At 34.0% G+C, this 13,972-nt stretch overlaps 2 protein-coding genes and 1 long non-coding RNA gene across 10 annotated transcripts in view; 2 read left to right on the forward strand and 1 right to left on the reverse strand.

The window, feature by feature from the left end:
- Positions 1–68: 68 nt before the first annotated feature.
- On the reverse strand, positions 69–1,471 carry LOC104805967 (root meristem growth factor 4). The gene is made up of 5 exons (XM_010530687.1): positions 1,351–1,471; positions 1,142–1,206; positions 886–1,006; positions 382–428; positions 69–260 (listed from the first exon to the last, which is right to left on the reverse strand). The coding sequence occupies exons 1-5, from the start codon at positions 1,430–1,432 to the stop codon at positions 69–71; spliced, it is 507 nt and encodes a 168-aa protein (XP_010528989.1). The 5' UTR covers positions 1,433–1,471.
- Positions 1,472–3,777: 2,306 nt separating this feature from the next.
- On the forward strand, positions 3,778–5,832 carry LOC104805533. Of its 8 annotated transcripts, none has more exons than XR_770529.1 (5): positions 3,778–4,301; positions 4,386–4,466; positions 4,780–4,931; positions 5,140–5,444; positions 5,513–5,832. It is a non-coding gene; the product is annotated as an uncharacterized LOC104805533 (long non-coding RNA). The 8 variants fall into 8 exon arrangements; XR_770526.1 differs by having other exon boundaries at positions 5,140–5,255; positions 5,355–5,832; XR_770524.1 differs by having other exon boundaries at positions 3,778–4,175; positions 4,260–4,301; positions 5,140–5,832.
- A 5,412-nt stretch (positions 5,833–11,244) lies between these two features.
- LOC104805535 (protein ABHD17C) overlaps positions 11,245–13,972 on the forward strand; it is a 3,239-nt gene continuing 511 nt past the window's right edge. The window contains exons 1-6 of the mRNA XM_010530138.1: positions 11,245–11,449; positions 11,575–12,146; positions 12,819–12,855; positions 13,064–13,300; positions 13,426–13,473; positions 13,572–13,955. Coding sequence (XP_010528440.1) covers positions 11,842–12,146; positions 12,819–12,855; positions 13,064–13,300; positions 13,426–13,473; positions 13,572–13,955 — 1,011 coding nt within the window. The 5' untranslated portion in view covers positions 11,245–11,449; positions 11,575–11,841. The remainder of the gene's footprint in view (positions 11,450–11,574; positions 12,147–12,818; positions 12,856–13,063; positions 13,301–13,425; positions 13,474–13,571; positions 13,956–13,972) is intronic.

Below are 13,972 nucleotides of genomic sequence, written 5' to 3' on the forward strand. Positions count from 1 at the left end.
GATTAAATATATATTATCTATATCGAAAATTTATAATATATATATATATATATATATATATATATATATTAATTCTGATTGGGAGCTCGATTATTGATCGGAGGCTTGCGTCGAGCCTTAGTACGCGATGGATAATCATTACGCAACAATCTCGCGATTCTCTTCATCTCCTTCATAGTTTTGTCGGAATCACCTGAACAAGCGACTCTTCTTGGTAAAGACAGTCTCACAACCATCTCGTTCTTCTTAGAATTATCGTTCTGTACAAACACAAATTCAAAAAATAAAAATAAAAATCAATTGCATGCATAAATATTTTATATATATATATATATTGCCGGATAGATATAAATGCGTCAAAAAAAAGATAATGATACAGACCTTGAGACCGATACGATCTTGCCAGTTTTCGATCTTTTGATGCTCTCCTGCAGTTATACCACAAAACCAAAAACAAAAAAAACAAAAATAAACTCTAGAATGAAAAAAAAACATCATGCGACGTATATATATCTTCAAAAGCTTGGGTTAAAGTTAGAAAGAGCAGATGAAAATGTTATTTATATAAACAAAAGAAAATTAAGGTACAGCCCAAAAGACTAATTAAAGAAACTAGAGAGAGTTTCCTAAACTAAACCAAAAACTAAGGAAGCATATTACATTATGATCCTATAAAAACGTACACGACCAAAGATCGCTACAGTTTGATTTATATATTCGATTTCCTTATATATATATATATATAAGTTTAGTTATGTTTGGAGGGATGTCGTGACGGTCCATGATAATCATCGTGAAAAGCTACAAATTGATTGGAGTTCTTGGACGAGGTATTGCTTCTTATAAACCCTAATTTAAGTTTTGTAATCAAACTCTCCGTTGCACCTGAAATCTTCAAACTATTCTGACTGTCGATTTCTTCCCCTTGACTCCTCTCTCTCGCGAGCGCAAACTTTCTTCCTTTAAACCTCGGTTTCTCAAGCCCGCCGCCATGGATACGAAACTCCTGTTTGGGCTCATGTTAGATTCAAACAAATCATTTCAATAGAGACTAGAAATTAAATGCACTTACTTTATTCTTTAAATTGAACTTGCGAACATTAAATGATTTTGTATATATATAGCTTTTGAAGATACATACTTTATACCACAACGCCGGTGTATCTCGGCCATTGTTGGTCGAACTTCTTTCGTTAGAATCTCCGCCTTCAAAAAAACAAATAGTAATAAAAAAAACATAATGAAGCCGTTGTATTATACTTTTATCTATCCCTAAAGACAAAAAAAAAGATTAGCGACGAGTAATTAATCGAAAGAGAAGATGGATCTATATATGTGTAGCTAGGTCACCTTGGTGAGCATAAACATCATCTAGGGCTTGAAGGGCAAAGAGAAAAGCTAGAGCTAAGCTTGTGAATCTCGTGAGAGCCATATTCTTTCGATTTTTCTTTTTGTTTTTGAAGAAGGTAGAAGAAGCTTAGTGAAATCAATGGAGATTTTCGTTTTTGGCCTTCTCTCATGGAGGGTTAAAGACCCGAGTCAAAGAGGCATAGTACTTCTGTCGTCTAGTAAGAACAACAATAATATTATTAGTTCTAGGTTCCCATGCATCAATATAAACAATTATTATAATCTGCTCCTTGAAAACATAAAGGGTAGATGCATACACACATACATACGTACACACATTTACTTGTGTATAATGAGTTTTCTAGATAGGTAATGCACGTATATGTTCTATGAATCTCCGTGTCTCTTGATGATTCTCATCATTTGTTAATTGACTGATACCGATAAGAACATAAAACCTTCTAATTAAACGATTAAATTAATTTTCATCGAGGTATTTGACGTTGATCTTGTTTATGATACATATGTGTATGTATATGTCTATATATATAGCGTATCTGACCAGAAATTCCAGATCATGCACACCCACGTGACTGAATAAAGAAATTCCAGTTCGGCAAAGGTCCAAGTCAAAGGTATGGTCCTAAATATTAATCACGTATTTACCATCAAAATAATTACCTAACTAATTAATAACAATGTACGTACATATATATATATATATATATATATATATATGTTATCTAAATAAAAACAAAAATCGATGACTGTAGAACAAAAAAATATTTACAGCAGTGACGACCGACCCATCGTACTACTAATTTAGCAAATACAACACAATATTGATTTAGAAAAAAAAAACAATAAACTTTTGTTTTGAAGAAAAATTATACACACACACACACACATATATATATATATATTCGAGTTCTATACAAGATTTTGGTTCTTTTCAAATTCTATTTGATTTTTATTTTCATTGCTCTTTTTGAAAAATAATTTTATTTATTTTCATTTGGTATTTTGTTAGTTATATATTTAGGTTGAATCAGATTAATATAATTTAAACATTATAACCTCTATCCACATTTCATCATACCCAGTTTTAAGTGTTAAACAAAATAAATAGTTCATTTATAATCCTTATGGAATCTACCCACAAAAATATTGGATAAATTACTATTAATAAAGATCTTCAATTTTATTGGGATACATGTATATATTATGTATATATATTCTCTGTCTATCTATCTGTATACGTGTAACTATATTTTTTTATAATCTAAAAACATTTGACCTGATTAAATCTTTTAGAGGTCGGAGAAATTCATGTAGATTCTCTTCCCGAAATGAGAATCCGAACTCGTATAACTATATGTGTGTAACCATATTATTTTATTATACCAAATTTTATAGCTAAAATACATACATATATCATATATGTAATACTTCGATATATATATATATATATATGTAATATGTGTGTGTGTGAATCGGTTTGTTTTTAGATGGAAAAAGTAGAAAGATCAAGAGGGTAACGTGTTGTCGATGTGTCACTGTCACCGCATCGCATGGAACTACGAAAAGCGTACAGTGATTAAACTCAACTGATCGACAATTATTTAAGAGAATCAAATTAACTAAATACGATTAATTAATTATAATTAATTTAAAACGAAAGAGTTGTGGGGTTTTTAAGAACACGAGGAATGAAGGGCGTGACACCCGAGCTGGTCCCTCCGCCTTTTTCTCCTTGAGAAAAGTGTCTCTCTCCCTCTATATTTAAATATAACAAAAAAATATATTTTTTTGGTTTACATATTAATATTCAAGCCGACACATTAGAACCCTCCATTTGGAAAAGAGGATTCTTCTTCTCCGTGACGTCTTTGTTCCTCTTCAACTCCGTCGTATTTAGACGATAGATATACTTGAAAATTTGAAATTATCGAATTATAAACGATAAATAAATTTGAATCATATAAAATAAGAATTTTTTAAGTATTCGATGTATGACAAACCAATATGTTATCAAATACAAAATATAATAAAAAAAGATAACGAAAAACTAATGAATAACCACGGAAACCGTTTAATAATATATATAACTGACGTTATATATTCTAATAGAAATAGTGAATTAGAGGGAAAGATACCACTACGCCAAAAGCAAATTCCCGACAATATATATATATATATATAATTCCATTAATTTATATATAATAGTAAATACAGTATATTAAAAAAATGCGATTGCGAAAGAAAGGTAGGCCGAGGCCCAAAGGAAAGAAGCTTTATTAATTGAGGCCCAATCCGAAGCCCATTTGAAGGAGAAAAAAAAAGTATCCAACGGCTACTTTTACATTTCTCCAACCGACTTTCTCCATATATACGATTTTTTTTCTGAGTCAACCCACATCAAATGGATTTTGAATCCCTCGGCTGTCGTTCGCCTCCAACGGCGATTCTGATGAAATCGCCTTTCTCACCGCCTCCAACCTTCGTCTTCGAATTCATCCTTCACAGTTCTTGTTTTTCTTGGTGAAAGGCTTAGATCTGCGGTTAGGGCTTCCTCCGTCGCAGTTGGCGCCATCATTCCCCATCACAATTAGTGTTCTTTCTCTTTTGTTGCTATTTCTTTTTCGCCTTTTCCGGGCTCGCTCGCTGGAAGGGCCCCACTTACAATGAAAGACCCAAAACCGTGCTGGGGGATGGGCTTTTCAGGTGAACGACGAGCGGCTCGGCGTTCCAGTCGTCATGCGCGGAGACGCGATGGCGACAAACGGCGGAACAATCGACGGGAACGAAACATGCAAAGGAAGAAGGTAACGGGTGCTTTTCTTTCTCTCTTGATCTCCAACGATTCAAGAAACTCTGCCATATTGATAACCTTTTTTGTGAATCTGGAGAACAATCCGAAAGTGGTTATCCTGACTGCTGTGCATTCCAAGGTACGGAATTGTGCTTACATGATTACTCATAAGTTTTTTTGTTCAGCGATTGGCATCTGGTGGGCATTTTTCCATCTTTTACAGATTCTTTTGGCTTGAGGGGAGCCAAATGATTTTGTTGATGTGGAGAGGTCATGTCCTCTGTATTGAACTGCATTCCACAAGGTACGGAATTGTTAAGCTTTTTCAAGTGTTATTGTCACTTTTTCTGCAGATGCTTAGTATTGACGGGTAGTTTTCAGAGGACAAGTTTTTTGCACCGAGTACAGTGAGTACATTAAGGGGTTTGTTTATAGCTTCAGAAGTGTTTGAACAGTAGGAGGATAACGTTTATCAAATAACTTCACACTAGTGGAAGGGTTCATTTGCATCACATTTTTTTTTATATATATAGTTCCATCCGATTGTGGGTAAAGAAGACAAAACTAAGTGAGGGATCTTGCCCTCCTGTCTTTGTTTTTCATTCATTTCATGGCAGATCACGTGTTTGATATCCCGAAGAATTAGAATGGAGCTTGCAGTCATGGTGTGATTACGCTTGTGAGCAGGCAGGCTAAGGGTGTTATCAAGGCTATCAAGAAGCGCTTGGGAAGCAAGAAACCCGATACTCAATTTTATGTTTCTGTCATGGTAGGTCCGGGGTTCTGAATTGCGTTATCGAATTTTTCTTGCGCCTTTCCTTTGTCCAGAGCTGGTGATATTTGCTTATAGAAAAGCTCTGTTAAGTTGGACTTAGATTTTTGCTTACAAAAGGCGGTTAGCATGGCATGGTCTTTGGATTCAGCATGTTTGGTTGCATTAAACTCAGTTTCCCTACCACATGTTTCTCTTGGTTTAGTAGAGCATACGGGCAAATCTTGTTGATGGCAAAACTGGAGCGTGTAATCGGATAGTCAACGTCCAATGACTTGGCGAGAGGGTTAAGTGCTCGCTTTGAAGTTGAGTTCACATAAGGTCCGGATGGGGTCTTGACAGTGAATTTGTTGGTGCTGAGTAAGACCTCTTTACATGTTTTTTTTTTCCCGGATCTCTCTCCCTCTCTTTTATGTGCAGGATGTGACAATTTTGAAGATGAACATGGGGTTGTGGGTTTTGGTCGGAGTGGGGACAAAAAGAGGCGAAGCAGTTCTTGATTGCTCTTTGGTACGCAATGGGCTCTGCAATATTCTACAATATGCTACAATATATGTTTCTCTCTATTTGTAATGCAGGAGATGCATAGTTTGGCTGTAAGAGTTCCTGAGATAGACCCATTTCTGGACATAGCTGATGGGTCAATGGAGGATATACACGCCTGCCTATATCTGGTTCTTGGCTAATTGATGGAGCTTTATTTATGTTGGTATTTTTAGAGTAAATGAATGGGGTTTAATATTAATCTCTCAAGAGATTCATAGTTATATGTATTACGGATATGGTGGAGGAGTTAAATATTCGTAAATGATATAATATGGATCGGTGAAACACATATGTGTTTGGCAGTAAAGTTGTTCGGTTTGTGAGTGAGGTATACCTCAACTCGGGTGAAGTAGAACTCAGTCTTCATGACGAAAACGAAATTTTCTTTACAGAAATGTAACTCGGTCCGTGTTAGATTTAACTCGAACCGTGTTGATTGTCTGAGGAAAAATTCGTGTTGCACAGAAATTTGACACGGCCCGTGTCAAGTGGAACTCGATCTGAGTCAAAAGTCTGTGAGAAGTACTTCATGTTGTGTCAAGTGTAACTCGGAACATGACAGTTATATACGAACTGATGCGATTCTTCGCGTAATAACTGCAGATTTTGCAACTTTTGGTGATGATATTTGGTGTTTATATACTAAAGATGTCAGAATAAGTTGGGTACGAGATTGATTCCATTTTTGAGAGATTTTGAGAGCACTTTCGGAAGTTTCTTGCAAACACTCTCCCGAAAGCTTTCATTCATCTTCTTCTTCACGTTTCCTTGTCTGTGCGTTCTTGAACGAGCAATTCTAGAACGTATTTCTTTTCATTGTATCTCAGAATCGTATTCCGGTAGTCCTTGCTCATAACGGACGGAATAACGGTTTTAGGAAAGTGTCTACACGCCTTGAAGAGATATCCGGTCCCTCGGTTCGATTTCATTCTCATTTTTCCGTTGATTTCCTCCAGTTTTCTAACAATTTCATTGGCATATGTTATAACAGGTCCTCTCATCTTTTTTTTTTCACTGTGAAGATGCTTTGATTAGCATTCTGTCGTGGCTGCAGAACACAGGTAAAGCATTTACATATGTACGTATATCTACTTACACTCACATGTATATATATATATATGTATGCATATGTGTGTATATGGGCATAATATCAAAACTACCCCTATTTTGCTACGTGTATTTTAGAACATACATTTTTTAACCTAATTTTTTAGAACATACATTTTTTAACCTAATTTTTTGTGATTAGTATGTTCAATCAATGATGGTCACAGGTGATATAATTTTAACGATGTAACTAGTGTGATTAGGCTAATCATCATATGATTTTGAAAACATTGACACCAGTATTCAAATGTCACGTCATTAAAAATTTATATTTTTTTTTTGCAAATTATACATTTTTATAAATTTTTGAAAAAAATAACATTAATTTATTATATAATTTCAATATTGTTATTACACTTTTCAACAAACGTACAACATAAAAATCAGACTTTTCAAAATATGTACAACATAAAAATCAGATTTTTTTAGAAAATGTGTTATCTGAAAAAACTATTTTTTCATCCGTAACAATTATTTTTCGTCCAGAATTGTTTTTTTATACGAAAAAATATTTTTTTATTCGAAAGAACTGTTTTTTGGAAGAATTATTTTTTGTTCAAAAAAATCTATTTTTGTCCGGAAGAACTATTTTTTGTTCGGGATAATTGTTTTCATCCGGGAAAGACTTTTTTTTTATCTAGGAGAATTCTTTTTATCCGAAAAGATATGTTTTCGTCTAGGAGAATTTTTTTTTTCATCTGGCAAAGATTCTTTCTCGAACAAAAAAATGATTCGGAGACAAAAAACAATGTTCTCCGAATGAAAAACACTTCTTCTGGAGAAAACATACTTTTATCCACGAGAATTCTTTTTCGGATAAAAAAAATTCTCGTGGATAAAAAACAAGTCTTTTCTGGATGAAAATTGTTCTTTCGAACAAAAAATAGTTCTCCCGGATGAGAAACAGCTTTCACGAATAAAAAAATTGTTTTTTCGTCTAAAAAACAGTTCTTCCGGACGAACACAGATTCTTTCGGACGAAAAATAATTGTCTCGGATAAAAAAAAAATAGTTTTCCGAGATAACACACTTTACCAAAAGACATATTTTTTTATGTTGCACATTTTTTTAAAACGTTTAATAACAATATTGAAATTATACAATAAAGTAAGAAGATTTTTGTCAAAATTTTATAAAAAGATGTAGTTTGCAAATAAAAGAAAAAAAAGTATAGATTTTTAATGATGTTCATATTTAGCATAGTTTTCCAAAAGCCCATATAATTTTAAGAAAAAATTTGCGCAAAGTGTGCCAAATATGTCATGTCGTTGGAAATCTATACATTTTTTCCTTCATTTGCAAACTATACCTTTATATAAATTTTTGACAAAATATCTTTACTTTATTGTCTATTTTCAATATTGTAATTTAGCGTTTCGAAAAATATGCAGTATGAAAAGCAGATTTTTTTGAAAAGTGTGTTATCTAAGAGAACTGTTTTTCATCCGAAACAATTGTTTTTCATCTGGAATAACTTGTTTTCATCCGGAAAAACTATTTTTTATCTGAAAAAATTATTTTTCATCCGCATAAAAAACAGTTCTCTCATACAAAAAAAAACTCTTCCGGACAAAAAAAAACTCTCCGGACAAAAAACAGTTCTTCCGGACAAAAAAAGACTCCCTCGGACGAAAAACATCTCGCCCGGACGAAAAACAATCTCACGGACAAAAAACAGTTCTCTCGGACGAAAAATAGACTCTCCCGGATGAAAAATAGTTGTCCCAGATGAAAAAACAGTTTTCACGGATAACACAGTTTCCAAAAAAATATGTTTTTCATGCTGCACATTTTTCGGAACATTAAATGACAATATTAAAATTATATAATAAAATAAAAGTATTTTTGTCAAAAAATTATAAAAAAGTATAGTTTGCAAAGGAAGAAAAAAAATGTATAGATTTCTAATGATGTGACATATTTGTCACAGTTTACCAATTGCCCTTAATTTTAACGGTATGATCAATGTGATCAGTGTAAATTTGAAATAAATCATGATGGTCACACTAATCACATCAAAAATGGGTTGGAATGATATGTTCTGAAATCGATTTAGCAAAATAAGGGTATTTTTGATAATGTCTATGTATGTTTATGTATGTATAAAAAGTTAATTCTTTTTTATTTTTAAAAATTGTAATGTGGTAAAATGATAACGTTAATCATTGTGACGTGTAATTCGCGATATAACCAACTCGTGTATATGTATATATATTGATGACTGTGTATCCCGTGAGATATTGAAGTGTTTCATATCTCAAACTATCAAAGGATTTCTTTAAGAAATAAATCAGCTCGTGTAAATAACCTGAACTCGAGTACTTAATTAAATGATGGGAAGGAATTGATCGTAAAGGAAATAGTTTGACTCGCAAGGGTCTATTTTTTGACTTTATTAAAACTTTTGGATATATCTGAAAGAATATAATAACTATAAGGATAAAATATTTATTCAGATTCTGTGTTATAAGTGTTTCCAATTTGCCTAGAAGTTGAAAATTAGAAAATAAAACGTGTATTTGTTTTTAAGTTTGTTCATGTTGCCATTTCATATAATTTTATTTATGTGTAGTAAGCGGTCAAGTACATAGGGTACTCTCTTGTTTGTTTGTTTTTTTTCTCTTAGGTCTATCTTGAAAGTTGGATTTATATTACCAAATTGTGATTGTACTCTACAAATTGTGATTATATATAATTAAGTAGTTGTTTAAATTGAATTATTTTTTATTAACAAAATGATTTCCTAAAATTATTTTTAAATTATATTTCTCTGCTATTTGTGATTAGTTATATTAGAAAAAAATTAAATTCCTACATTAACTTCTGTTAAACATAATTAAATATTATTAAGTTTAATTTTACCTAACCTATACGAATATTACTAAAAGCCATCATTGCTCAATCTTGGCCTCAACAAGAATTAAACAATAATAAAACTTCATCACTTTCCTTTTCCTTTTGTGAGATGATATGGAATATTCATGATTGATGAGCACACGGGCACACACAAGCGTGTATATTTATATACCTTGTTTAATATATATATATATATATATATATATATATATATATATATATATTAAGCGTATATGCATGATCCCTCATGATTATATCACGTATTTGTTGATATCCGAAGGGTAACGTTTAAGTTTTCTAGAAATATGTAAAATTGTTATTCAAGGAAGCACATTGTTTCATATGCAAGATTCAATGCCATATGGGAAATAAAAATAATTTAATTGAAAAGGTGAGAAGGTATAAATATTTTAATTAGCTGGTTTAGATGAAGAAAATCAATAAATTGAATCCAATAATTGAACTTCTTTAAAAAGAAATTTTGATGAAAAACAATAAAAGAATTGAAATATGAAAAGTTCTATCTCATCTAAAGTTCACAAAATCTAATATAATAAAACGAGGTGTTAATTCATTTCGGCAACAATTGTAGTACTTTTTTTTTTAATTAAAAAGACATTTCTACTTTCTATATTACACATAGAACAATCATTAATTAATTAAACTATGAAATTATTAGCCAACCCCTTTAACCTTTTATTGTTTAGTATTTAGCATCACATCATTTGTCATTGTTGAATGATTGTCCGCATCATTAATTACTATTATGTTTTTTCCCTTAAAAATTCCAATCATTGTCGTTTTAAATTATTTTATATATTATTATCAGGCGACAAAAGAAAAAGAGACAAGAGGACAATATAAAAGCCAGTTATTATCTAAACCAAACAATCGCTTCGACAAAAAAAAAAAAATTATTCTTTCACAGATCTTCGAAGCAGCCCCACATGACACGTGTACTAATGTCACCGTCTTCACCGTATCTAACTTACGGAGACGCGTCACCGTCACCCCCGCGCAAACCTCTTTTCTCCCCCTCGTGTCTATCCTCTATTTTATAATATTTTCAATATGACCCTATCACTTTATTTTTCTTACGCTGAGGGCCTATGCGTTTCTTTCAGCCCTAAATTAAGATTAAGGGAGAACATTAAATAATGGGAAACTGGTTACATTTCTAATTATAAAAACTCAGATAATCTAATCCTAGTTATCGATTATAAATTTTTGAGTGTATAATAGTTCTAGAAATAGTTGGTTTTGTATTTTTTATACCAAAATTTCAAGTTTTTAGTATTTATGATATAGTTATCATAGGAAACAAGTTATTGTCTAAATATTTAATCAATTTTAATAAAAAAAACTATAGATCTATTTTTCGTCCATAATGATCCGATGCGATATGGTGAATAAATACATAGTATTTTTAAAACATCTGATCTCATATCATAGTCGCAAACAATTGAAAATGTGACCATTCTCCTATTCTCATTGAATTGTTACTATATATTTTATCATAAATAAACATGCTAGATTATATTAGCGTTGATATATTGCCAGGAAAAATGTTAGAATAAATATGAATAATGATATCATTCTTTAATATGATCAAATACCATACCCTTGAGAATCACTACCAATCAAAAAATATTTGGGATGTAAAATCACATTGGATTTTATAAGTCTAGATAAGGAATATGAAGATAAATAGGGGGTAGGTCTAAGAATTAAAGTTTTTTTGTATCTTTCGAAACTTTTTTTCAGGGATAAATTAATATCAAACACGTGCTTCTCTTCCTCCGCATCGCCGGGTTTTCCTCTTCCTCCCCCCGTGAAATGTGCATTTACTCGCTATTTTTGCTTTTTCTGCAAACCCTAAACAATCTTTCTCTCTCCCCATTTTCCTTCGGTTTCCTTCGTTTTCTCACTATCCAAACAGCCCCCCTTCCTTGATCTGTGCTCTCCATGTCTTTCTTTATTCCTTTCTAGATTGCATTACAAGCTGAGTTGAGTCAAACAAATCTAGATCAAATTTCAAAACTTTGAATATATTTTTTTCCATAACGTATTGTTTATTATTATTTTTCCTCCGATGCATCTTCTGTAACAGAAAATGTGTTGTTTTCTCTAGGAAATCCTTTGCCATTTTTACTTCTCTTTCCTTGCTCCCAAACATACCCTTTTACCTCCTTCGCCAAACCCAATCCTCTCCCATCAAAGCGGAGGTGGTGGAGAGGAAGAAGAAGAAAAAAGTTTCAAACTTTGACTCTTCTTCTCGAAGAAAAAGTCTCCGACTTTACCCTAATTCGAAAAGTTTCCAGCTTTTTCTCCGAATTCAAACACTTTCCGGGCGAGAAATCCATCGAAAACCCAGAAGGGTCCTCGCGAAAAAAGCTGGATGGGGGCGGTGACATCATCAATGGCGGCCAAGTTTGCGTTTTTCCCGCCGAATCCGCCGTCGTACGGAGTGGAAACGGACGATGTAACAGGGAGGCTGAGGATGACGGGTGTGGAGAACGTGAAGGAGAACGTGGAGGTCCTGAGGCTGAACACCAAGAGAGGTAATCAGGTGGTGGCGGCGTATATTAAGAACCCTGCAGCTTCGCTCACACTTCTATATTCTCATGGAAACGCCGCCGATCTCGGTCAGATGTTCGAGCTCTTCTCAGAGCTCAGCCACCATCTTCATGTCAACTTGATGGGGTCTCTGCCTTTTTCTGAATCTCGCTCTCCTCCAAAATTTTCAGCTTTTGTGGGTCCTTTTTGTTATCGAGTTGGTGATTTGATATGATAGGTTTTGGTAGCATTCTGAAAGGATCCGCATGCTATAGAAGTATACATAGGAAGATGGAAGCATGTTTCATGTTCTGTTCTCTGATAGATTTTGAGATTTAGTTTTGTTGATGCCATTAGAGATAGTGTGTGAATTGTTCTGATGAAATGGCTTCAGCATTGTGTGGATGTGTTTCTGGTGATTTGTGGAGATCAGAATTTTCAGAGTAGGATTGAAAGTGGAAGAATCATATGTTGTTAGCGTTAGAAGTATACCCCAAAAGTGGATAGAAATCCGACAGAGAATCAGTGTCTACACATTGGGTATTATGATGATTCCCTATGCTAAGTAAATGGTTTGTTTCGGCGGTTATAAGGATCATTAGTTCTCACAAACTGACACAATCGAACAGCGTTTTTTGAACTCTCTTGGGTCCATTTTTGGTAAAAAAGTGAAGGATCTTGTGGCGGATAAGTTCGTCTTGATGAACTATGATTGTCTATGTGGGCCGAATTATGATCTTCGGGTTTGCCTTTTGCAACTTAGTTATGAAATTTATGCTTTGAAGCTATTATCCGACATATGCTTTTACTTGTTTGCAGGTATGATTATTCGGGGTATGGCAGATCTTCCGGGAAGGTATGAGCAGTTGCATTCTTACGTTTGGCTGGTCTGAACATTGTTTGAACATAGAAACCATAGAAGGAATGTTTAAGCATTTGTAATGAATTCAGAAAATTAACATTTTCTACTTATTTTTCTATATAATCTGAATTCCTTATTCGGTTAAGGAGTAATGTTTCTGACTCGAAACGTTCTTTCTGTTTTCCTCTTTCCTCTCGAACAGCCAAGTGAGCAAAACACGTATAGCGATATAGAAGCCGTGTACAGATGTCTGGAGGAGAAATACGGTGTCAAGGAGCAAGATGTAATATTATACGGGCAGTCCGTTGGGAGCGGACCGACGCTAGATCTGGCGACCCGGTTACCAAATCTGAGGGCAGTTGTTCTCCACAGCCCCATCATGTCTGGTCTCAGAGTCATGTACCCTGTGAAGAGAACTTACTGGTTTGACATTTACAAGGTTTTTCGGGAAACCTTTGTTCATATGCTATAATTCTTAATCTCAAGGTTTTTCCCCTGCTTTCAAACTCTGACAAACTTTTACGGGTTTTTATCCGTTCGCCATTTTCTTTTTTCGTGTTACAGAATATCGATAAGATACCCTTCGTCAAATGTCCGGTTCTGGTCATCCATGTGCGTAAAGTCCTGTTCTTTAATGTGTTCTACGCAACAGAGTTCATATTTGATCATTCACATTTGCTGATGCAAGGATTTTTCTTCGGTTTCTGCAGGGAACTTCGGATGACGTGGTGGATTGGACTCATGGGAAGCAACTGTTTGATAACTGTAAAGAGAAGTACGAGCCGCTCTGGATCAAAGGAGGGAACCACTGTGACTTAGAGCTTTACCCGCAATACATAAAGCATCTAAAGAAGTTCGTAACGGCCATAGAGAAAACGCCTAACGTGAGAAATGGGTCTGCTCCTCCTCCGGGCAGTGAGAAACCGAGGAGCAGCACTGATTTCAGGGAGCCAGCGAGGCAGAGCATGGATCAAAGGGAGAAATCAAGAACAAGCACTGATCAAAGGGAGATACCGAGGCTGAGCACAGAGGTTAACAATGTCCAGCAAAAGGAGAAAGCGAGGGCAAGTGTCGATAAGAGGGAGAGAACGAGGAAGAGCGTAGCCCGGGG

This window comes from Tarenaya hassleriana, unplaced genomic scaffold (genome assembly GCF_000463585.1).
Source record: "Tarenaya hassleriana unplaced genomic scaffold, ASM46358v1 Cleome11, whole genome shotgun sequence".
NCBI classification, from domain to species: Eukaryota; Viridiplantae; Streptophyta; class Magnoliopsida; order Brassicales; family Cleomaceae; genus Tarenaya; species Tarenaya hassleriana.

Coding starts and splice junctions, on each gene's coding strand:
- LOC104805967 (XM_010530687.1), bottom strand. CDS start 1,432: ATGGCTCTCACGAGATTCACAAGCTTAGCTCTAGCTTTTCTCTTTGCC. Junction 1,007..1,141: donor CACCGGCGTTGTGGTATAAA/GTATGTATCTTC, acceptor GAGCCCAAACAG/GAGTTTCGTATCCATGGCGG. Junction 429..885: donor GAATAGTTTGAAGATTTCAG/GTGCAACGGAGA, acceptor GTATAACTGCAG/GAGAGCATCAAAAGATCGAA.